Source organism: Loxodonta africana, chromosome 11 (genome assembly GCF_030014295.1).
Source record: "Loxodonta africana isolate mLoxAfr1 chromosome 11, mLoxAfr1.hap2, whole genome shotgun sequence".
In the NCBI taxonomy this organism is placed as follows: Eukaryota; Metazoa; Chordata; class Mammalia; order Proboscidea; family Elephantidae; genus Loxodonta; species Loxodonta africana.
In genome coordinates this window covers 72,119,743-72,142,426 of record NC_087352.1, presented here as the reverse complement: position 1 = coordinate 72,142,426, position 22,684 = coordinate 72,119,743, and the positions used below count along the sequence as shown (strand labels likewise).

General features: G+C 36.6%; 1 protein-coding gene across 2 annotated transcripts in view; it reads left to right on the top strand.

The window, feature by feature from the left end:
* Nucleotides 1-22,684, top strand: part of ELP2 (elongator acetyltransferase complex subunit 2) — a 43,003-nt gene that overhangs the window by 509 nt on the left and 19,810 nt on the right. For both annotated transcript variants that reach the window (XR_010323461.1, XM_010586763.3), the window contains exons 2-12: nucleotides 3,637-3,715; nucleotides 6,594-6,664; nucleotides 12,209-12,365; nucleotides 13,184-13,261; nucleotides 14,869-14,933; nucleotides 15,785-15,851; nucleotides 16,319-16,459; nucleotides 17,600-17,695; nucleotides 18,767-18,867; nucleotides 19,080-19,211; nucleotides 22,343-22,492. Coding sequence is in view for 1 of the 2 variants with exons in the window: in XM_010586763.3 (XP_010585065.2) it covers nucleotides 3,637-3,715; nucleotides 6,594-6,664; nucleotides 12,209-12,365; nucleotides 13,184-13,261; nucleotides 14,869-14,933; nucleotides 15,785-15,851; nucleotides 16,319-16,459; nucleotides 17,600-17,695; nucleotides 18,767-18,867; nucleotides 19,080-19,211; nucleotides 22,343-22,492 (1,137 nt within the window). In the remaining variant the exon portion in view is untranslated. The remainder of the gene's footprint in view (nucleotides 1-3,636; nucleotides 3,716-6,593; nucleotides 6,665-12,208; nucleotides 12,366-13,183; nucleotides 13,262-14,868; nucleotides 14,934-15,784; nucleotides 15,852-16,318; nucleotides 16,460-17,599; nucleotides 17,696-18,766; nucleotides 18,868-19,079; nucleotides 19,212-22,342; nucleotides 22,493-22,684) is intronic.

Below are 22,684 nucleotides of genomic sequence, written 5' to 3'. Positions count from 1 at the left end.
AAACGCATTGCTGGGGGACTGTCGTGCTGTTCAAGAATCAGTTTGGTGTTTAAAAGATTTGAAATTTATGTATGGATTAAAGCCGTCATTCTACAGATGTCTCATTTCTTTATTTCGTTTCCAAAACCAAACCAAACCAAACCCACTGCAGTCGAGTCGATTTCGACTCATAGCGACTCTACAAGGCAGAGTAGAACTGCCCCATACGGTTTCCAAAGTGGAATCTTTAGGGGAGCGGACTGCCACATCATTTTCCTCTCAAATGGTTGGTGGGTTCCAATCGCCGACCCTTTGGTTAGCAGCTGATTGCTTTAACCACTCTGCCATCAGGGCTCCTTGTATTTATTCCTCTTAGGTCGTTTCATGAAACATTTGTTGCACTGAATTTTAAAGAAATATTACTGATACTTTAGCTACTGGACTGGACATTTTAGAGGAAGTATCATTCTGCAAAAAGGTCTTACAGGATGGCTACCCTAAGCACTGGTTTTGAGACATAAGTTACTCATTCCCTGAACTCTACCTACTTTATTTCACCCCATCAGTTGATTCTTTTTTTGGCCCTTTCACTACGAAACTTCTCAAGTGAGTACTTTTTCCATGCCCCCCAGAGTTCTTTATGACCCCATTCCCACTGGCTAATTTCGAATGCTACAGTTAGTGTTGCTACTGAAAACAAGACTCAGTATAAAAATGCTGAAAATTAAAACAGTGCAGGAGATGGCTATATATATTTATTACTGCCTTGTTTTATTAATTTCACTAAGAGTTCCATTATCTTTAAATACCCTTTGCAGATCTAAATTTGCATATAGATTTTCCTGTATCTTGAACTTGCCTGCTTCTTCCTGGTTTTTGCTTCTTATTTGTGCCATGCGTTTAAAAAATATTTTATTCGTTTTATCTTAAACTTGTTTGTACTTGTTACCTCATAAAATGAAAATTTCACCCACAGCAATTGCTATAAGCTTTGTCTCATACAAACCTTGGGTTTACATGCTCTCCATATCCTTGTAACACCAATATTCTTTTTTCCCTCTTATTATAGGCTTTGGAGTCCTGGTGGCACAGTGGGCAAGAGCCCAGCTGCTAACCAAAAGCTTGGCAGTTCGAATCCACCAGCTGCTCCTTGGAAACCCTGTGGGGCAGTTTTGCTATATCCTATAGGGTTGCTATGAGTTGAAATCAACTGGACAGCAACGGGCTGGTTTGTTTTTCGTTATAGGCTTTAATTCTCTTTATTATGGTTTTGTTTTTGATGAAGGTTTACACAGCAGCTTAAGTTCCGGTTCAACAATTTCTACAGATCGTTCGGGGACATTGGTTACATTCTTCACAATATAGTAACATTCTCAGTATTTCTGTTCTTGTTTTTCTGTTTCCGTTAATCTTGTTTCCCTTCCCTACAGTCTCATCTTTGCTTTAAAGTAATTGTTGACCATTTGGTCTCATCTAGATTTTTTTAAAGGAGCACAGTAGTCACAGGCGATACTCCTTAGTTCTTGAGCCAGTCTGTTATTTAGCTAGAAGGTGACCTCTGGTTAGTTCGGCTCAAGGTTTAAAGAGTATCTCAGGGAGTGCTCTAGTCTCAACTGCTCCAGTAAGTCTGTTTCTTTTTTTTTTTTTTTTTTTTAAGGAATTTGAGGTTCTGTTCCACATTTTTATTCCATTCTAACAGGGTCCATCTGTTGTGACCCTGATCAGAATGGTCAGTAGTGGTAGTTGGGCACCACTAGTTCTTCTGGTCTCAGGGTAGTTGAGGCCATGGTTTGTGTAGATTAGTTTCTTCTTTGAGTCTTTGGTTTCCATCTTTTTTGCTCTAGTTGAGTAGAGACCAATAGTTGTATCTTAGATGGCTGCTTGCAAGCTTTTAAGATCCCAAACATTACTCACCAAACTAGGCTGTGACACCAATATTCTTTTGAAGTCACAGATGATAATGTGTTCTGTCTTAATGCTTTTGCTTCTAATGTTAGTTGTAGATATTTGAGATGTGATTACAAATGATTAGAAAAAAAACTTTTCTCCTCCCAAGCCTATAGCTTACATATTTATTTATCACAAGGGTGATTCTCTTTAAAGTAACCGTCTTCTAGCTGTTCCTGTTTGGGAATTTCCTTCAGGATTTAGTAACAGCTTTAAAAAAAAAAATCCCATTGCCCTCAAGTCGATTCCCACTCTTGGCGACCCTATAGGTCAGAGTAGAACTGCCCTACGGGGTTTCCAAGGAGCAGCTGATGGATTCAAACTGCCAGCCTTTTGGTTAGCAGCCGAGCTCTTTACTACTGTACCACTAGGGCTCCATTTACACTGTTAGTTATGGTAAATTTTACTTTTTATGAGTTGTTTTTGAATTTTGGAATATGCCATGAATTTAGTAAATAGCAAGAGAAAACACATGAAACAAGGATAAACATTCAGGTGACCCTCAGCCAGGGACTGGGTCAGCTGTAGAAGTCCCATCTTTCTGCAGCAGGTTTAATGGATTTGTGCTTCTTTCTGTAGCATTTTTTAGTTTTAATGATAATGATTGTCTTATGGGATTTTAACATATCAAAAAAGTATATTGAGCCTAAAAACAGTTTGCTTTGTTAAATACTTGCTGGCTTGGCATTTAGTTAAGTTCAGAAATAAGGTCATGTCAGATGCTGAAATAAAGTTTTGGGGATGATCATTCAGCAAATTTTTGAGGGCCATCTTTGGGCTTAGCCCTAAGCTGGGTGGTGATGACATAAAAATATGGGTAATAATGACTTCTGGTTTATATGCACATTTGCCTCTGGTGTGTTTTCCTCAGTCATGAGAATTCTGGTTGGCATGTAAGCAGATAGTAGCCAGTGCTATTGGCATCAAACAGAGAAAGGGGCTATGAAGAGGAGGGCTTAGTAGTCACAGAATCAAAATCTTCAGCAGAGGATGAAATAAAGGAAGCTCAAGAGTGGGGTGAAGTTGGCAAGAGTAGCAGTCTGAGGGTCTTCTGGGAGCCTGACAGTAGGCCCTGAGGCAATCTGATACGTGAGGTCTTTGTAGCCTTGTGACCTTGTGTCACTAGGGCAGGAGAACCTACCACCACCTGATCAACTCTGGCATGCAAAGTGGTTTAGATTGTTGTTACCTTGAATTTTTATCCGTTAATCACACATTTCTCTACTGAAAGGGCTTCCTGGCAACAAAACCCTCAAGGTAGTACAAGCATGGTAGAAGTAGGCCCTGGAACCTGTGGGAACACAAGGAAGAGGCTCCTTGTTTATCTTGGGTGTCAGGGCAAGTGCCCCGGACAAAAAGGATGTGGACACTGTGGGAGGGTGAGCAGAAGCTAGACAGATGAAGAGCTGAGAGCTCCTTTGGCAAGAATTTGATGCTGGGAATGTGGAGGGTGGTGAGAAAGGCAGGAATGAATTACAGAGAATGGACGGCTTAAGACATGGTTAAAAAGTTATGAGTTTAGGAAGGTTAATCTGTTTGAAGCAGTTCTGATCTTCAAAGATTCACAATAAATCCAGAATTTGAATTTTCAAGTTCTGAACTTCAAAGATTCAAATAAAATTTTAAAAATTCAAGATAAGAACGGAAATTTTATTTTATTCCTCTGTAGGATAAACTCTAATTTACTAACTGGTATTTTCTTTTCTAAAGAAAAGGGTTGTCATTACCAACCTGAATGGCCACACTGCTCGAGTCAATTGCGTACAGTGGATTTGTAAACAGGATGGTTGTAAGTATTAACCTGATTGGTAAAGTTGATCTCAATGTTTTCCGAAAAAGTGTGATTAGTCACTTATCTTAGAGCACTTCTCTTGATTTACCAGTAGCTGGTCTTGATTTCAATTTTGGTGTTATGCGATTAGAAAGTAGACCAGTGAAAGACAAATCTCCATGGTATGCCCAATGAAATATTGACCTGTGCAGTATTTTTATTCCACAGTTGAAACCATATTAGAGATTATCCAGTTGAAACGTGGAGTGCTTAGGATGATGGTAGAGGCCCTTGACTGTGGCAAGGTAGCCATTTTCCACCGTAATTGATTTAAAAAGCCTGTAAGGAGGGTCCAGGGCTGAGATTCAGAAGACTCAGCTTCTAGGTCTGTTTCTGCCATGAAATAAGCTATTGTTTCTTTTAGGCAATACATGGTCTCTTTTTTTATCTCAGTTTGCACCTCAATAACATCTGAAAAAAGAAGAATTGGATTAAATCCAAGGACACATGAGATCCTTGAGGCCAAAATTATTTTCATAGTAACACTAAGAAATTTTTCACTGTATTCATTCTCATTCTGTCATGAGTATGCAGTAGAATTTTCCAAAGGCTGCCTCATGTGATGTCGCGCGTTAAATGCAGAAACAGATATGAAAATTCAGCTGTATTCTGTTAAAGTCAGACATTAAAGAGATTTGCAGAAATGTAAGCAGCGTCTCTTGTCACTAATTTTTTTTTTGTTTGAAATGTATAGGTTTTTTTTTTTAATAGAAATGTTATTTTTGTTAACATGTACTAGTGTTCATTGTTATTTTTAAGTAAATTAATGAGTGAGTACAGATTTTTCAGTTTAATTTCTAATATGATTAATAAACAAAAGCTCTTTGGGGTCCTCAAAAGTTTTTTTACACAGTAAAACTTGTGAGAGCTGGAACTTGACAGGACTGCCTTGTTTTTCCAAGTCTTGCAAGTTTTCCGGCTTTGACAGGGTACAGTTTTACCACTTTTCTATCACTCATTTTATTGGAAAATAGTGATTTTTCCTTTTCTAACAGGTTTCCACCTTTCACAGGTTCTGGCTTTTGCAGATTTTACTGTAGTATAGAGGAGCCCTGAGATCAAAAAGTTTGAGAATTTCTAGACTGGATTATCTCCAAGTTTTTTTCATCTCTATGGTCTTTGACTCCAGAACTTTTAATTAGGATATTGGTTGCTTTTACATGGTGCTTCCAAAACCTTAGGAACTTCTTCAGCTGTAGGGCTGCTATAAGTTGGAATTGACTTGATTGGCAATGGCTTTTTTTTTTTTTTCCATTTTAAATATACCTAGCACATTTCATTTTAAATATACCTAATGGACTTAAGTTAATTTCTGTTTTTCAGTGAACAAATATTTATCGAGAGCCTCTGAGTCAGGCACAAATTCAGAATTTCTTGAATTAGTGAGACTTTGCTATGATTTTATCTGTGATATTAAAAAAAAGTTTAACAAACTACTTTTTATAGGTGGTAACATAGAATGTGTTAGGTTAATGAAATCCATTAAATAGTACAAATGATGGCCATTGGTGTGGATATTAAAATACAATTGTAATTATATCAGTTGCTACCAAATGGCATAAAAAACTATTTGAATCTGGGTACAGGAATTCATTATAAAATATAAATCTGGGCTTTTGTATATTTTCCCTTCCCTTTAAACAGGTTATATGAATGAATTGCTTATGTATCACTGTAATCTGCTACAATTATTGATTTCTTCTAAAAATAGGATTCTACTTCCAAATCCAAGATACTGCTTCTAACTCATATAATAATGACAAGTAAAATATTAATGTTATATAATGTGATTAACACATCTGATTTTTAACAAATTTCATGTACTTTATCATAGATATTCTCAAAAATCATGTAGTTAGGTAAGTGGCTTAATATTTGTGGCATAAAGAAATTAAAGTTATCAGGCAGCAGAGTTGGGACTTGAACCTGAGACTTCAGAGTATAAACCTAATGTTCTTTAGACTACACTCTAGCTCCTCCTTCTAAATATCTAATATACCTAGCACATAAGCCAGAATAAACAAATAAATGGAAAATCCAACAAATTATGTTCTCCCCCTCCCTTTTTTTTGGTTCTTATTTCTTGTTCTGATATCAACAAGTTATAAGTGTTTAAAAGAGCCATATTTAAGTGTGTGCCTGATTTCGAACATATGTATCGTATAGAGCATTTTCAAGTCTTAAATAAAATCTATCTAGCTATCAATATCTCATTTATGTTATTCCTGCCAAATGTGTTTAACCTGAATCTAATCATGAGGAAACCATCAGACAAATTCAAATTGAGGGACATTCTGCAAAACAGCTGGCCTAGACTCTTCATTGTCACCAAAAAAGAAAGAAAGAGAAAGTTGGGAAACTGTTCTAGATTAAAAGAGAGTAAAATGCACAATATGTGATCCTTGGTTAGATTGGTTAGATTCTGGATCCCAAAAAAAGAAAATCATAAAAGACATTATTAGGACCATTGGGGAAATTATAATATGGACTATATTGCATAATAATGCTGTGTCAATGCAAAAATTCTTCAATGTCTTAATGATACCATAGTAATGAGGGAGAATGTCCTAGTTCTTAGGAGATACATGGTTAACCATTTGGAAATCAGAGGTCATGATGTCTGCAACTTATTCTCAAATGGTTTGGGGAAAAAATGTGTCTGTGTGTATACATATATAGATTGAGCAACGTATGAAGTAAATATGGCAAAATGTTAATGGTAAATTTAGGTAAAGGATATGGGGGTATTCTTAAAACTTCTTCTGTATCTTTGAAATTTTTCTTAATAGCTGGGGAAAATATTAAAAAATATTTACCAAAATATACTTTATTTCAGCTCCTTCTACCGAATTAGTTTCTGGAGCATCTGATAATCAAGTGATTCACTGGGAAGTAGAGAATAACCAGGTTGGTAGCAAGTTTATAGTTATGAGAAATGACCATTTTGTCTACATTTATTTTCATTTGCAGCTTTAAAAAATTTCTGCTATTCCTTTATGAAGTTCCCTCTCTCTTGCTTACCAGTAACCCAAATGTTGAATCTCCTGAACTTCACAGGCCCTATACCCTTCTCTCAGTTTCTTATCACATAGTCATATGTTGTCAGTTGTTTCTGTGAATTTGCAGTCATTTGGGAATAATTTCTTACATGGGCTATCCTTTCTGTTTTCAGCAATAATCAAAATTAATATTGCTGTGTTAATAGGGCGGCTGTTGCCAAGCAAATTAAAAAAAAAAATGAGATTCCAACTCAGCGATATAGATTTACATAATTCTGAGTAATGTTATAAAATATAAATTTACATAATTCTGAGTAATGTTATAAAATGGATGGCATGGGTGGGCCTCTATTGATGGACATTTAGGTCATTTCTATTTGTAGTCAAAGATTAAAAGTGGAAGATTCATATACCGAATATTTGAACACATGCCATACCGAAGATATAGAGGAGGCAAATTCCTAATATTCATTAGAATCATCTGCATAGTTTTGAAGGGAAAATGTACTTGAATAAAGTACAGGGTTGGCTCTGGGTTAAAAAAAAACAAACCAGACCTCTTGCTGTTGAATTGATTTTGACTTGTGGTGACTCCATGTATTACAGAGTAGAACTGCACCATAGGATTTTTTGTTTTTGTTTTTGAGTTTTGGTTATTATTATTTTTGAAATAATATTGTTCTAGGTAAATATTTGCACAGCAAATTAGGTTCCCCTTTAGCAATATTTGTACAGATTTTTCCATGCCATTGGTTACAGTTTTTACAGTGTGTCAGCTTTCTCATTATTTCCATTCTGTTTGTCCTGTTTCCATTGATTTAGCTTCCCTTCCTCCTCTTGCCTTCTTTGCTTTTGGATAAGTGTTGACTGTTTGGCCTCATATAGTTAATTGTTTAAGGGAGCACATTACTCACAGGTGATGGTATTTTATAAGCCAATCTATTATTTGGCTGAAAGGTGAAATAGCTTCAATTCCAATTTCAAAGGGTATCTTAGGGTAGTAGTCTTGGAATTACTCTAGTCTCTACCAGTCCAGTTAGTCTGGTCTTTTTTAGGAATTTGACTTTTGTTCTACATTTTTCTCCCATTCTATCTAGGACCTTCTATTGTGTCCCTGGTCAGAATGGTCGATAGTGGTAGCTGGGCACTATCTAGTTCTTCTGGGCTCAGGCTGGTAGAGGCCGTGGTTCATGTCGTCTGTTAGTCCTTTGGATTAATGTTTTTCTTATGTCCTTGCTTTTTGTCATTCTCTTTTATTTCTGTCGGGGTGGGACCAAAAGATGTATCTTAGACGGCCACTTGCGAGCTTTTAAGACCCAAGATGCTACTCACCAAAGTAGGATGTAGAACATTTTCTTTATGAATTATGTTATGCCAGTTGACCTAGATGTCCCCTAAGACCATGGTCACCAGCACTTAGACCCAGTAACTCGGTCCCTCAAGGTATTTGGATGTGTCTAGGAAGCTTCTGTGGCTCGCCTTGGTCAAGTTGTGCTGACTTCTTTATATCGTGTATCGTTGGACTCCTCATTCTTTATAGTTGTGTAATATCCCATTGTGTATATGTACCACAACTTGTTTATCCATCCGTCCACTGACTGGCACTTGAGTTGTTTCCATCTTTTTGCTATTGTGAGTAATGCTCTAGTGAATACAGGTATATTCGTGTCAGTGCTCTTATGTCTCTAGGATATATGCCTAGGAGTGGGATTGCTGGATCATAAGGTATTTCTATTTTTTAGCTTTTTGATGAAGCGCTATATGGTTTTCCATAGTGGTTGTACCATTTTATAATCCCACCAGCAATGCGTGTGTTCCGATCCACCCACAACCTCACCAGCATTTGCTATTTTCTGTTTTTTTTTTTTTTGATAAGTGCCATTTTTGCAGGAGTGAGATGGTATCTCATTGTAGTTTTGATTTGCATCTCTCTAATGGCTAACGATCACAAGCATCTTTTCATGTATTTGATGGCTGCCTGAATGTCCTCTTTGTTGAAGTGTCTGTTTATGTCCTTTGCCCATTTTTTGATTGGATTGTTTGTCTTTTTGTTGTTGAGTTGTCAAAGTTTTCTGTATATTTTAGAGATTAGGTGTTTATCAGCTATATTATTGCCAGAGATGCTCCATAGGATTTTCTTGACCATAATCTTTGCAGAAGCAGGTCGCCAGGCTTTTCTTCCATGGTGTTGCTGGGTAGGTTTGAACTGCCAACCTTTAGCAATCAAGTACACAGGGACCTGGCTTCTTGGGTAAAAAAAAAAAAAAGTAGGTGCCCTGAATTGCTGCACCACAACCATAGTGCTGTGAGAGTTCAGAAGATCTTCAAGAGGTGGCCTATGAGTTGAGCCTCAATGCATGGATGATTTTCTTGGAAGGATTGAAAGGGATGAGGATTCTAAGTAGAAGAAACAACATGGGTGAAATCTCTCTTGAGTAAGGAGGCCATCTGCTCCCGGAATTATGAATATCTAGTTAAACTAGAGCCTAAGATGTCTTTAGGGCAGGGCTTTCTAAAGTTTGTTCGGAGGATTATTTATCTCTCAAGAGATATACGCCTCTTAGGGAATCACAATGCACAGAGCATAGTGAAGGCCTTGGAAAGTTCTGATAGGAAGGAACCTGCTTACCTTTGTTTAATGAGCATTCCCCGACTGTATTCACGTCTGAATCATTTTTTTTCCTTTAAAATTAGAGTCCCTTGTAAGTCTGAGGAACATAGTTTGGGAGATGTTACTAGATAACACACAGGGACAGAAATAGAATAGGAGAAGATTATATGGCAATTTGAACAGCGGCTTTAAAAGAGTTTGTTCTTTATTAGCAGGCATTTGAAGTCATGGGTGACTGCTAAGCGGAAGAATATGAATATCGAAAGAAGATTAATCCAGTAGTGTGCCACATTGGGATAGGAAAAAATATGAAGGCACAGGGTATATTTTTGAAGGAAAAATTATTTCGGCATTGACTAGGTAGTTATTGAAGGGGTGGGAAGCTGGTGGGTAGGAGAGTGAGTAATCAAAGGCGATGAGATTCTGGCTTAGAGCCCTGGGAGAAAGGTGCTTCTGTAAAAAGAAATAGACAAGTCTTGTTCAGTCAGAACGAGTAGGACGAAAGATACGGCGTTCAGTTGTACACATGTCATTTGGACTGCTGGCCAGATACCCAGCCTTCTCCTCAGAAAGAGAGAGAAGGCCTGGGAGCCACCTAGACTTGAATGAGAACACCAAAGGGAAGTAGAGAAAGCTCCTGTTTGGGCTGATCTTGGCAGAGAAATCCAAAGGGAGAGGTATCTGAGCACTCGTTTTATGAGATCTTGAGGTGAGGCTGGGGAGATTTCTTTCCTCAGTGCTGCTCCAAGTGTCTCCTGTCAGTAGAGAAGACTGCTGGCTAAGCAAGCCTCTAATGGGCAGAGGAAGGACTATGAGGGCTGGGCGCGGGGGAGGAGAAAAGGAGGATGAAAAGCTTAAAAGAAGGATGAAGGGAAGAAGAGGATTTGGGGAAAGGGGCCACACAGTGAAAACTCCTGAAGGGCTTGAAGGTTCCTTCCCGCACTTATTCATTTCTGTGCACACAGGTGATCAATACACCTTGACTTCTGATAAAAGGAAATGAATCTAAGCTGGTGTAATGAGAGGTTTGGGTCTTCGAACAGTGAGCATTTTTAAAAAGCTGGTGAACTTCAGAGATCTCTTCTGTGTTGTGTGTGTGTGTGTTTGAACTCTGATGATTGAAATATAACCATGGTAGAAGATGTGAAATGAATATTTTTAATAGATACAGTGTTTTAGGGGGGAATATACAGACTTGTGTAAAAAAATTAAATACAGAAAAATATAAAGAAAAATTATACAAAGTCTCAGGAGTTAGCATTCTGATGAGCATTATTCCAGACCTGTAGTTAAATGTTTAATTGTACATAAAAGAGATTGTACTGTACATTAGTTTTTCTTTTTAACATTTCTTAAGAAGTTAAAGGTTAATGATTAAAGGAAGTTAGTACAGATCCTCAGAAATAAATGTTTCTTTCCTGAGTGGCAGAGTTCTGCTAAGTAATTGGGAAAACAGTCGAGGAGACATTTAAGGCACTCCTGTGTATCAGCAGACAGCAATTTATAGAAGATAGCTCTCAGAGGAAGTGATAGAATCTCACACATTTGAAACTAAAAAATAGATCCACAGTAGCAGTAGAAATGATGCCACAGAGAATAATCTTGTGAAGGCAAGCAGATAGACTTGATAAGCAAATGGGATTTCCCATTCCTGTTTGCCATTTTTCTAAGACAAAAATGGCAGCTTATCATTTTGCAACCTTGATAGTAGTCTGTGATTCAGGCAAGTATCATGAGTAGATGCTTAAAGTCCTGGGTGAAAGTACAGTATGGCATAGAATATATTAACGTAGTTTCAAAATATACTCCCACATATTATTACCAAGAACAGTTAACTTCACAATGAAGAAACCTGTCAGACACGACCTTTACCAAGATATCAAGGTTAATTTCACTAAAAATGGGACAAAGTGACATCATGTGCCTCCTGATGTGATGCACTTATGTGATGTTACTGTCAAAATGTACGTCCTGAATCAATTCGTGAGGAAACATCAGACCGTCCAAAAGAAAGGGTATTCTACAAAGCTGGCCTGTGTTCTTCTAAAATGTCAGTGTCATCAAAGGCAAAGAAAGGTTGAGAAACTCTTCCAGATTAAAGGAGACTAGAGAGACATGGTAACTGAGTGCAGTGGATACTACTATAAGAACTTATTTTCCCTCCTCCCTGTTTATTTATTATCTGTATAGACTAACGGATTCATGTTTTTCCGCTCAATGGGTTAAATTCATTAATGTCATTATTCAGTTTGTTGTTCAAATTGTCCCGTTTCTCTTTCACCTATTTCATGTGACCCCGTCATTGTTTATAGACAGTCAGCATCAACAGAGGCTTGAAACGTCTAATATTAACATTTAGCGGTATATAACATATTATTTAAAAAAAAAAAACTATAATGTACATGGCTTTTGAATCCGTTTTTAAAAATACTTATTCACCAAGGTCATAAACATCTTTCCATGGTAATAATCGTACATTTATAGTACTCCTTTTTTTTTTTATACAATGTATGTCTACTATAATGTGTTTAATCATTTTCCTATTAGTGAAAGTTAGTGTGATTTTTCGCTACTGTAAACAGTGTGTGATAAATATCTTTATATATGTCTTATACTTGTGCTATTATCTCCTCAGGGTAGATTTTTAGATGTGAGAATATGGTCTCAAAGGGTATTCAAATTTTATGTGTTGGTGATATGGTTAGACAGTTTTCTTTTGAGGACCTATTTCTGGGTCAGGGATTTTAACAGTACCGTTAATCCTGTGATTCCAGTTAAATTAAGGTGAGCCTGGTCACTCCTTTTTTAATCACAATATTTTTGTCATTCCTTCTGGTTTAGCTTTTAAAAGCAGTCCATCTCCAAGGCCATGAGGGACCTGTTTATTCAGTGTGTGCTGTTTACCAGAGGAGGACATCAGATGTCACAGTACACACACTTATCGTTTCTGCAGCTTCGGATTCAACTGTTCGAATCTGGTCTAAGAAGGGTTCAGAAGGTAAGTTTGGGAACAGGTTATAACCCAGACAAACAAAATAGTAATTATCAAATGAAGGATAACTAAAGAAGCATACATTTACGCTTTTCACCTTTCAAGTAGCTTTATAAATGTTATGATTCTGGTTTTTAAATATATATATATATGATTTATTTTTTGTTGTTGAGAATGTGCACAGCAGAACATACACCAATTAAACAATTTCTACATGTTTAATTCAGTGACATTCATTACATTCTTTGAGTTGTACAATCATTCTCACCCTCCTTTTCCGAATTGTTCCTCCCTCATTAATGTAAATTCACTGCCCCTAAGTTTTCTATTTGATATTTCAAGTTGCTTTTGTCAGTTTGATTCCATATTGATAGATCTTAAAAGAGCACAGTGCTCAAGGCAGACATCCTTTACTAAAGCTGGACTTTTTTGGTTTTAAGAAGACTTTAGGGATCTTTTTGGTTTAAAGTTTAAAATTTTATAATACTTATCTAAGTCTTATGTTTCTTTTGTACTTCTTTAGAATTTCTCTACACCAAACTGTTTGTCAGTGTAAAATTTCTTCTATGCCTTTTCATATGTCATTTTGATCGCTATAACCCAGTTAAAAATTGGCCATTTTAATTCATATAATCAGTGCGAGGGTTTATGTTTGTGGGGAATAGTCTTGGCCTCACAAATAATTCTTGGGCTTTTCTTTTGCCTGTCAGCTCAGGATTGACTTTTATCTCCCTGCTGATACTCAGGGCTATGATGATGCTACCCAACCCCTCTAGGTGGATAAGCTGAGTTAGTTGTTCATGATGTTTTGTGTCATATCTTAGTAACATGCCTTCAGACCTTGGACTTTGGAAATGGATTTGCCCTGGCTCTGTCCTTGTCTTTTTTGCCTAACACTGATGGTGAGTATTCTTTCAAGCATAAAAAATATATATACATATATTTGTATAGTTAAAAGAAATGTATTGGTCTCAATGTTGTATCTAAATGTTTTCACAAAACAAGAGGTAGCTAACATAACTTTTGACTCAATATTTAAATGATCTGAGTATAAAAAATAGTTAAAGGGAGTTACTAGAAATATTGGTAGCTGTTGAAAATTTGGAAACCCTGGTGGCATAGTGGTTAAGAGCTATGGCTGCTAAACAAAAGGTCGGCTGTTCGAATCCACCAGGCCCTCTTTGGAAACTCTATGGGGCAGTTCTACTCTGTCCTGTAGGGTCGCTATGAGTCAGAATTGACTCAGTGGCAGTGGGTTTGGTTTGGTTTTTTGGTTGAAAATTTAAGTTACTTAATAGCTACTAAGGGTTGATATTGTTATTTATGAAATACATTGTGAATGTATGTAGATCTGATTTGGGAAAACTATTTAAAATAATTTTTTAGAAAGTGAAGGTACGGGGTAAGTTAAAAGACAAGAAATACTGAAGATGACCATGTGAGCATCTCAAGATCACAGCCCCTTCACATCCTATACGTTGACACTTTGCCTAAGACCACTTAAAATTTCCAAACAAAAATTTCTGTTTTACAATGCAACCCATTTGTACCTGTTTATATTATCCCCCACAAGCATGATAGCCAGTGTGAGTCAGTCAGTCTCTTTGTCTCCTCAGTTGTGTAGAAACCAGGCTTGGTGGAGAGAGGCCTTAGAAGCCCTGGCTTCTATTTTCCTTTGTGGGCAGGAGCTGTGGTTTCATGTTACACTTCTACTTTGTGTGAGGGCTGCTTGGGAGGAGGAACTGCACACCAGGTTTTATAAGAAAACAATTTCCTTCTGCCTTGATGCCAAGGGACTTCTTTTTTTTTTTTTAATTTGGCGTAAGGTATAATTGAAAAATGTACATAGTATCAGTGAATTTTTTTACTTAGAAAAAAAATCCCCGTTTTTTTTATCTGTATGCCAGAGTCATCAAGGCTGTCCTTTGTGTTGTGAATTACTTCCTCTTATTAAAGAAAACTAATTTTACAGTTGTATCTTTTCTGGCTTTTTAACCATATATTTAATTACGTACTTTTTTATTTTGTTCTCTAATTGCTTTGTGAGTTTTGTTTTTGTATTGAATTCTCAAAATGTAAGGTCCTCGAAGTAACAAACATCTTGTACCCTTAACTCTTTGTGCGTTTGATGCTGGGCTCCTAGTATCTCTTTTGTTTTATTGTTCACTTGGATTAACAACTTTTCAACTTGGTTTTCTGACTTACACAGTGAAAATGCTCCTTACCTGCCTTGGAGCTTCTCTTTCACTGCTCATGAACAACGGAAAATGGAGGAAAGGACTCGCAGTTTATTAATAGTCCTTCTGTTCCGAGAAACCATTTAATAGAACAGGTTAGAGTATTGATTTTATTCCTACAGATATTTATTCAGCACCGCCAGTTTATTTGCTCAATGGTATGGGAGACGGAAGTCAGGATTCCTTGCCTAGCACCTAGAATCCAGCATAGGCAGTAGATATTCGTAACGTGATGGAATACTTAACAGTGAAGCCTCTTTTTCCCTCCCCAGTACCAATATTAGCATGTGGTGATGACGACTGCAAAATTCACTTATTTGTTCAAGAGAATGATCAGGTAATTAGTTATGTTTAATAAGAGACTAGAGTTGTGTTCTTATTAATCACATATATCAATTATTTCCAGATTATACATTTTAAGGATTTCAATCTAAACAACATAATCTCATAGGAGAATCTTTTTGACCATTCTCTGATAGATGGCGTCCTACTCTCTGTTTGAATGCCGTGTAACTGATACTTAGGCCACCAAGCCCAGCGTTGTTTGGGGAAAAAGGGCCATTAGGTGGGAGCAGGAGGGAAGGAGGATGCATGATAGTGTTTTTTTTTCTTTCTCTTAAAATTTTTATATCAAGTATAATATATCTACAGGGAAGCACCCCCTGATAATTCTTAAAAATTTTAAATAAGGTGAAATATAGCTATAGTGAAATGCCCACTGGTAGTGTTTATTTGCTTTTCTGAGCTTTACCTGTGCTTGGAGCAGTTAAACTAAATAGGGAAGCATTTGTTTCAGAAAGGTGGTTGGTTAGCTTTAGGCTCATTATTTAATAACGGGGTTACTTGTTTCTTTGCATTCTGTAAGAAAATTAGAAATGTGAAACTACCCGACTTTTTTTCTGTATTGAGCCCTCAGCATGTCATTTCACCTTATAAGCATTTAGAGTATTTAAGGTCTACAGATGTTATATTATCTACTCAGGGTTGCTCAACTGGATGATTTGATGTTATATTACAAGGTTTGTCATCCCCAATTGAGTGCTTTATCCTATGTCTAATCAGATAGTGTTTCCAATAAAAATCAATGCAGTAGGGCTGGCTGGGACCAGTCACTAATATGAAGTTATTAATCTTCATGAAAATGTTAAATTCTTATATTTAGTCTGATGATTTTTGTTATCTAAATAGTTCGAGAAAGTGCTTTTTCTCCGAGGACATGAGGATTGGATGAGAGGCGTGGAATGGGCGCCCTTTGGTCAGTATGAAGTTTTGCTAAAGCACATCTGGTGGGTACAAGTCTATGTAACATCCAAGAAATCAGCTCCTTATGTTTTAGTTTTGAAATTTTTTTTGTACATTATTTTTTTCTACTGTCCCCATTAGGAAAGAGATTACTTATCTCTTCTATTAACTATTAGTTGGGATGGAAGAGGATGGAATAAGTTGAGTTTATAAGATGACACTAGCAGACATTCTTGAAAAGTTCTTTGCAGAACTGAGTAGACTGTGTATAAGAATACCACATGTTGTAAACATTTATTAACATTGTATATTTGTTAATATTATTTAAAATGAACATAGTCAAATGCATGAAGGGTAATGAAGCAACGGCTAATTTTTTTGGTGAGATATCTAGAAATGCAAATTGTAGAAGAGAATGTCTTATACCTAAGTTTAAGAATGTAATGTTGTAAAAGTAATAAAATATGCTTTTGTATTTAGGTAGCGATCTTTTCCTTGCAAGCTGTTCACAAGACTGCCTGATAAGAATATGGAGGCTGTATATTAAAGCAACATCTTTAGAAACTCAAGATGATGATAATATAAGACTGAAGGAAAACACTTTTACTATAGAAAGTGAAAGTGAGTAATAATGACAATACTTGATGTAGCTATAGTTGAATCTCTTAGCTGGTTCATGTATCTGTTTCATCAGACACCTCTGTGAGGGTTAGTTTTTAAGACGTGTCAGATTCCTGCCTAAAACTGATAATATGAATTTTTCTTTTTTATGTAAAGATGAGTCGTTTTTCACATATGAAACTTAATTTTCTTATGAACAATAATAAGATTTGAAAAAATTGCTGAAAACAATACTTAATGTTCTCTCAGTAAATTAATTTTTACCAAATTTTCAGTTTTAGCATGGTAACGCCTTATTTTTATGCTTTTTTACATATAATTTTTTGAAATCTCATTAATCTTAAATAGACATAAAGGTAGAATGTGAATTATTCATAACTTTGTTGGAGGATATTCATAAGAGACAAGCTAAAATCCTAAATTTGAGTAGTATATGTAATTCTGATTATATATACCCTGCATGGTGGGTCCTGGTAGGAAGCTCTATTTAAAGGAAATATTTTTGGATATGTACCTAAATTATAAAGTTAGTCTTCAGTGAGCAGTGTTCACTCAGGTATACTCTTCTTTTTTACACTTGATTATAAGCCATCACAGTTGACATTCTGGTAACATACTACTAAAGGGGAGGACCGGACAGTACTGTAATCAGCGTATTAATTGGCAGCTTATACCCACATATGAAATTTTTCTTGATATTTGCATTAGTTATTTTGTTTGAAAGGTCAGAATACTGATTTGGTTTCCTTATGCATTTCTCTTAAGATTTTTTATGGTATTTTAGGCTATTACACTGATAATGGGGATAGTAAGAAAGCTGGCATATCTGTTTATGCTTGTTGATTATAGTATAATAGTAGCTATCCCAGGAAATCAAAAAAATAGAACATGTTCTTTAATATTTGGTTATGACCAGATACGGAAAAATGTATCTATTTTTACCACTTGTTTTCTCCTGTAACTTTGAACATTGGGTGAGTTAATGAAATCTTGGAATGCATGTACTTTTTGTTGAATCTAAGCTATCATGTTTTGTTCTAATTTTTTTATTTGACCCAATTTCCACAACTGAGTTAGTTATAAAGACATTGTTTTTAGAAGTGCTTCGAGGAAAGAAAACTTTCATTGCTTTTGTTACAGGTGTTAAAATAGAATTTGCAGTTACTCTGGAGACTGTACTAGCTGGTCATGAAAATTGGGTAAATGCAGTTCACTGGCAACCATCTTTTTACAAAGGTAGGAAGAAAGACATACATGTATTCTCATTTCAGTTAAATGTCATACATAGAATTTTGGGCTGACCACATAAAGTGAAGAATTTTTTTACAGAGTATGATAAGAAATCTCAAGTATAAGACATTTTCAAGTTGACAAAGCACAATACTGCAGCCCTGTCCTGTTGGACACTTAGTTCAGTTGAAAATTGCACTCCCAAATGGACGAAAGTATGATCCCTGCCATGATGTTGAAATAACCACACCCCTGTTAACTCCTTCTCTTACCTTTATGGGATTTAAGGGAAACTGAAACGAAATTCACGAGAACCCTTACCTTTCATAATACAGAGCTGCTTTTTTTATGAAAAAGCAAGACTCTTTTTTCCCTTTTTTCTTTTGTCCTTAACCACCATTTTTGAAATGAGGGTTCTCTACAGATGTGACCTAATGCTGGTGTATAGAGCTGAGCAAAGCGCAACCTCACATTTTTCTGCTGGCCTTCTCCCCAGGACAAAAATAGAGAATAGCAATAGTGAGCATTCGGATTACTACCATTTAGCTCATACTTACATTCTGCCATATTGCTGCAGTTTTTTTTTTTTTTTAATATGGTATTATAATGAGAACCCCTGTTTATCCCTTCCTGATCCCTTTCCCTCCATGCTTCTCCAGAGTAACTACAGTCCTAAATTCAGTGCATACCCTCCCTGTGCATTTCTTTGTGCTTTTAATGCACATTTATGTAACTGTAAACATGATCTTATTTTACAGTTATTACAACTTGACAAATAGTATCAATATGTGTTTATTCTTTTACAACTTGCTTTTTTTAACTTAACATGTTTTGAAGATGTATCCATGTTGATGCATGTAGCTCTAGTATATTACTCCATTGTCTGATTAAACCATGACCTTTTATCTTTTTTTCTAATGGTAGATATTTCTGTTCTTTCCAGACTCCTGGTATTACTAACAGTGCTGCATTGAACATCTTGCAGTACTTTTGGTGGTTGTGTTTTTGTTGTTTTCTCTGGTAGTTATGAAAATTATGCTTGTTGACCACCTGAAGGCATTAGTTTTTATTCCTTAGATGGTGTTCTGCAGCAACCAATGAGATTGTTGTCTGCCTCAATGGATAAAACCATGATTCTCTGGGCTCCAGATGAAGAGTCAGGAGTTTGGCTAGAACAGGTAAAAATGTGGATGTTTGTTTAAGGAACAGGAAATTGGGTTTTATAAACTTAATATTTAAATCTCAAGTCTGTATTCCTCTAACTGCAGATTTTCACTCTCTGTGTGTGTGTGTGTCAGATGACTAGGGACTTAAACAACCTCTGGAATCAAATGGCTTCCACTAAGCAATGTGGACTGTTGACTGGGAATGGTTTTCTGTTTTTGTACAGGTTCGAGTAGGTGAAGTTGGTGGGAATACCCTGGGGTTTTACGATTGCCAGTTCAGCGACGATGGGTCCATGATCGTTGCACACGCTTTCCACGGAGCATTGCACCTTTGGAAGCAGAACGCAGCTAACCCGGTAAGCGGCATTTTTGAATGAAGCGTTTCTGGTCAACTGCCATGAATCCTAGCTAAACAGCATTGTTTTTCTTATAACATTTTCCAGAAACATAGTAGAAGCATTTAGGTTCAAGTGGTATCACTTGTTTTTAGAGACATTATCCTCTAGTTACACTAGTTAAGTAACTCACGTTTTTCTAACAATTAAGGTACTAGTTTCTGCAACATTACTGATGTATTAAAATTTGCACATAGGAAGAAAATACTTCCATGCAGATAAATTTTCTACATAAGCGAAATATATGTTGGTTTGATTCCTGGCCAATGCATCTCATATGCAGCCAGCATTGGTCAGTGGAGGCTTGCGTGTTGCTATGATGCTGAACAGGTTTCAGTGGAGCTTCCAGACTAAAACGAACTACAAAGAAAGGCCTGATGACCCACTTCTGAAAATCAGCCACTGAAAACCCTGTGGAACACAATGGTCCGGTCCACAGCAGTTCTGCAGGACTAGACGTCGTTTTGTTCTGCTGTGCGTGGTGTTGCCATGAATCAGGAGCTACTAGAGAACAGCTAATGACAGCACCGCTTTTAAGCTACCTGATTTTATTGATGAGTATTTTCCTAAAATGTATAACTTCCCTGTCTTAAAGAATATAACACAATTTTAACGCTTTCTTGTTGGACTGCTAAGTACTCTGTAGATCGTTATTAAATGAATAAGGGACAGTAGGGCATTAGGATCACCTGTTATTTAGCGGTGGGATATATTGATGCTCTCAAGGGCTGTTGATATGTGTAATTCTAAATGACCCTCCAAAGTTTTGGCTCTTTTAGATCTTAGAATTTTTTGTCTCACACAGAGGTAGTCTGTCTTCTTCCTAGAGTCATGTAGTGGCCTCTGAACAGTATCCTTCCCTTACTTGCTAGCTTACTTCTGATCAGTTTCTTTGGGTTTAGGGGAATTAGACAGCAGGAATATAGTGGCTAAGGGCATAGACCTGGAGCCAAACAGCATGGATTCAGATCCTGGCCTCACCACTTACTAGCTGTGTGACTTTGCAAACATTACTTAATCTTTTCAGGTTCTCGCCTCTAAAATAGGGATAATAATAGCATGTATTCATAGGGTTATTATGGTGCTTAAATAAATGAGTTCGTATTTGTAAATTATATAAAACAGGTCCAGATACATACTGGATACTATATAAAACCAAAAAACCCATTGCCATCGAGTCGATTCCGACTCATAACAACCCTGTAGGACCGAGTAGAACTGTCCCATAGAGTTTCCAAGGAGCGCCTGGCAGATTCGAACTGCTGACTCTTTGGTTAGCAGCCATAGCACTCAACCACTATGCCACCAGGGTTTCTGGATACTATATAAGTATATTTTAAATTAAATAAATGAAAGAAATAAGACTATTGTGCAAAATTTGAGTTAGCAGATTCTGAATGCATCTGATGCTCCCTTTATAAAGAAAAAAAATCATGCATTTATACTACCTTTAGTTTGTGGGCTTTATAACAGTTGAGCCTGCCTATGTGTTCTGACTTCTCCGTACATGAGGTGAGATCCTCATTCCATTGTGACCCTCAAGGTTGTTTTCACTGTTAAATGATAAAAAGAATCATCAGCTATGACACTTTTAAAGTAAGATGTTTTCTGAATTTAATTTTATACTTAACTCAGAGCTCGTTTGAGCTGTATTTCAGATGGTATTTGAGGGCCTCCATAGAAAAGCATGGAAACCCTGGTGGCATAGTAGTTAAGAGCTATGGCTGCTAACCAAAAGGTTGGCAGTTTGAATCCACGAGGTCCTCCTTGGGAACTCTGGGTCAGTTCTACTCTGGTTTCAATTAGTTGGAATGGACTTGATGGCAAGGGGTTACAGCTATAGAAATGGGTGTCAGGTGAGTGAGGAGAAGCTTAAAAGGCAGGATTTCTTTGTACTTGTGCTTATACTTTTTTTTTTTAATTGTTGTGAATATGTATATAACAAAACATTTGCCATTTCAGCATTTTTTATATGTATGGTTAATTCATTGACATTATGTTTATAATGTTGTATAGCCATTACCACTATCCGTTTTTGTACTTATAATTTGACTTCATATTTATGATAGCTCCTTACCAAGTATTGAGGGTAATTTTTAAAAATAAATATACCAGGTTCTATATGTGCAAATAAACACTGCCCTTTACACTGTTATTTTGGAAAAACTATACTATTAGTCCAAAAACATTGCCCGTTACTTAAAACTTTTTTGAAACTCCCATTACTTCTAACTTTAAAATCAGTTTTTGCTTCACAGAGAAAATTAATAGCATTTCTTTGTCACAGCCTTTTTTTTTTTTTTTTTTAATCAGAAAATAATATAGCTTAGCTTAATCACTGACTGTATTCATTGGCCTTGGCTTTGCATGATCTTTCGGCTATTTATATATGTTTAATTCTCCACTAAAGATGGAGTTTTTCAACCAGTTGAAGTTGTTCAAAGGAATGTTCTGTGGACCAGGCATATGACATTTTCTCTTTTGTTGTCAGTTGTTTACATGGCGACTCCTGGCTCCTCAGTAGGTGCATCAGCTAGGTTTGATCCATCTTTCTGTCTTCTACACATGTAACTTCTTTTATTTCATAAAGAAAGCCATCAGGCACACTCTCAGACTCTCAGATCCTTTGACTGATTTTACACAGTACTCTTTCTTTACTATTTAGTTTAATATATTCTTTATAGTACCTGGAATGTGCCAGTATTGTTCTGCATGCTTCACAAATATAAACTCATATAATCCCTATAACAACCCTATGAGGTAGGTGTTAGTACTGTCTCTATTTTACAGAAGTATTAATTGAGGCACAAACGGGTTATGTAATGGCTGGCTTCTAGGAGTAATTCAATAAGATTGAAAGAGAAATTTCCCAAGGTGACTGCTTTAAAGGGTAGAACGCATATTGGAATGTTTAAGTTCTAATATGCCTGATTGAAAAATGGATCCTATTGTTTTATGTTCCCAATATTTTAGATCCCATACTTAGCTTTTCATCTTAGTGGGGACTTTCCCATTATGAAACTTGAGTGCTTTACTTTGAGTGGTGCTGGTCTTCGATGAAATGATATCTGTCACGAACACTTTCATTACAGAAAGAATGGACTCCAGAGATTGTCATTTCGGGACACTTCGATGGTGTCCAAGACCTAATGTGGGATCCAGAAGGAGAATTTATCATCACTGTTGGTACTGACCAGACAACACGACTTTTTGCTCCATGGAGGAGAAAAGACCAATCACAGGTAAAATGTCTTCCTATTTAACTGATCCACATTGAAAAACAGTGCTGCACCATTGTTAGCCATTAAACCCATCGCTGTCAAGTTGATTCCAACTCATACTGACCCTATAGGGCAGAGTAAAACTGCCCCATAGGCTTTCCAAGGCCGTGATCTTTATGGAAGCAGATTGCCGTATCTTTCTCCGGTGGAGCC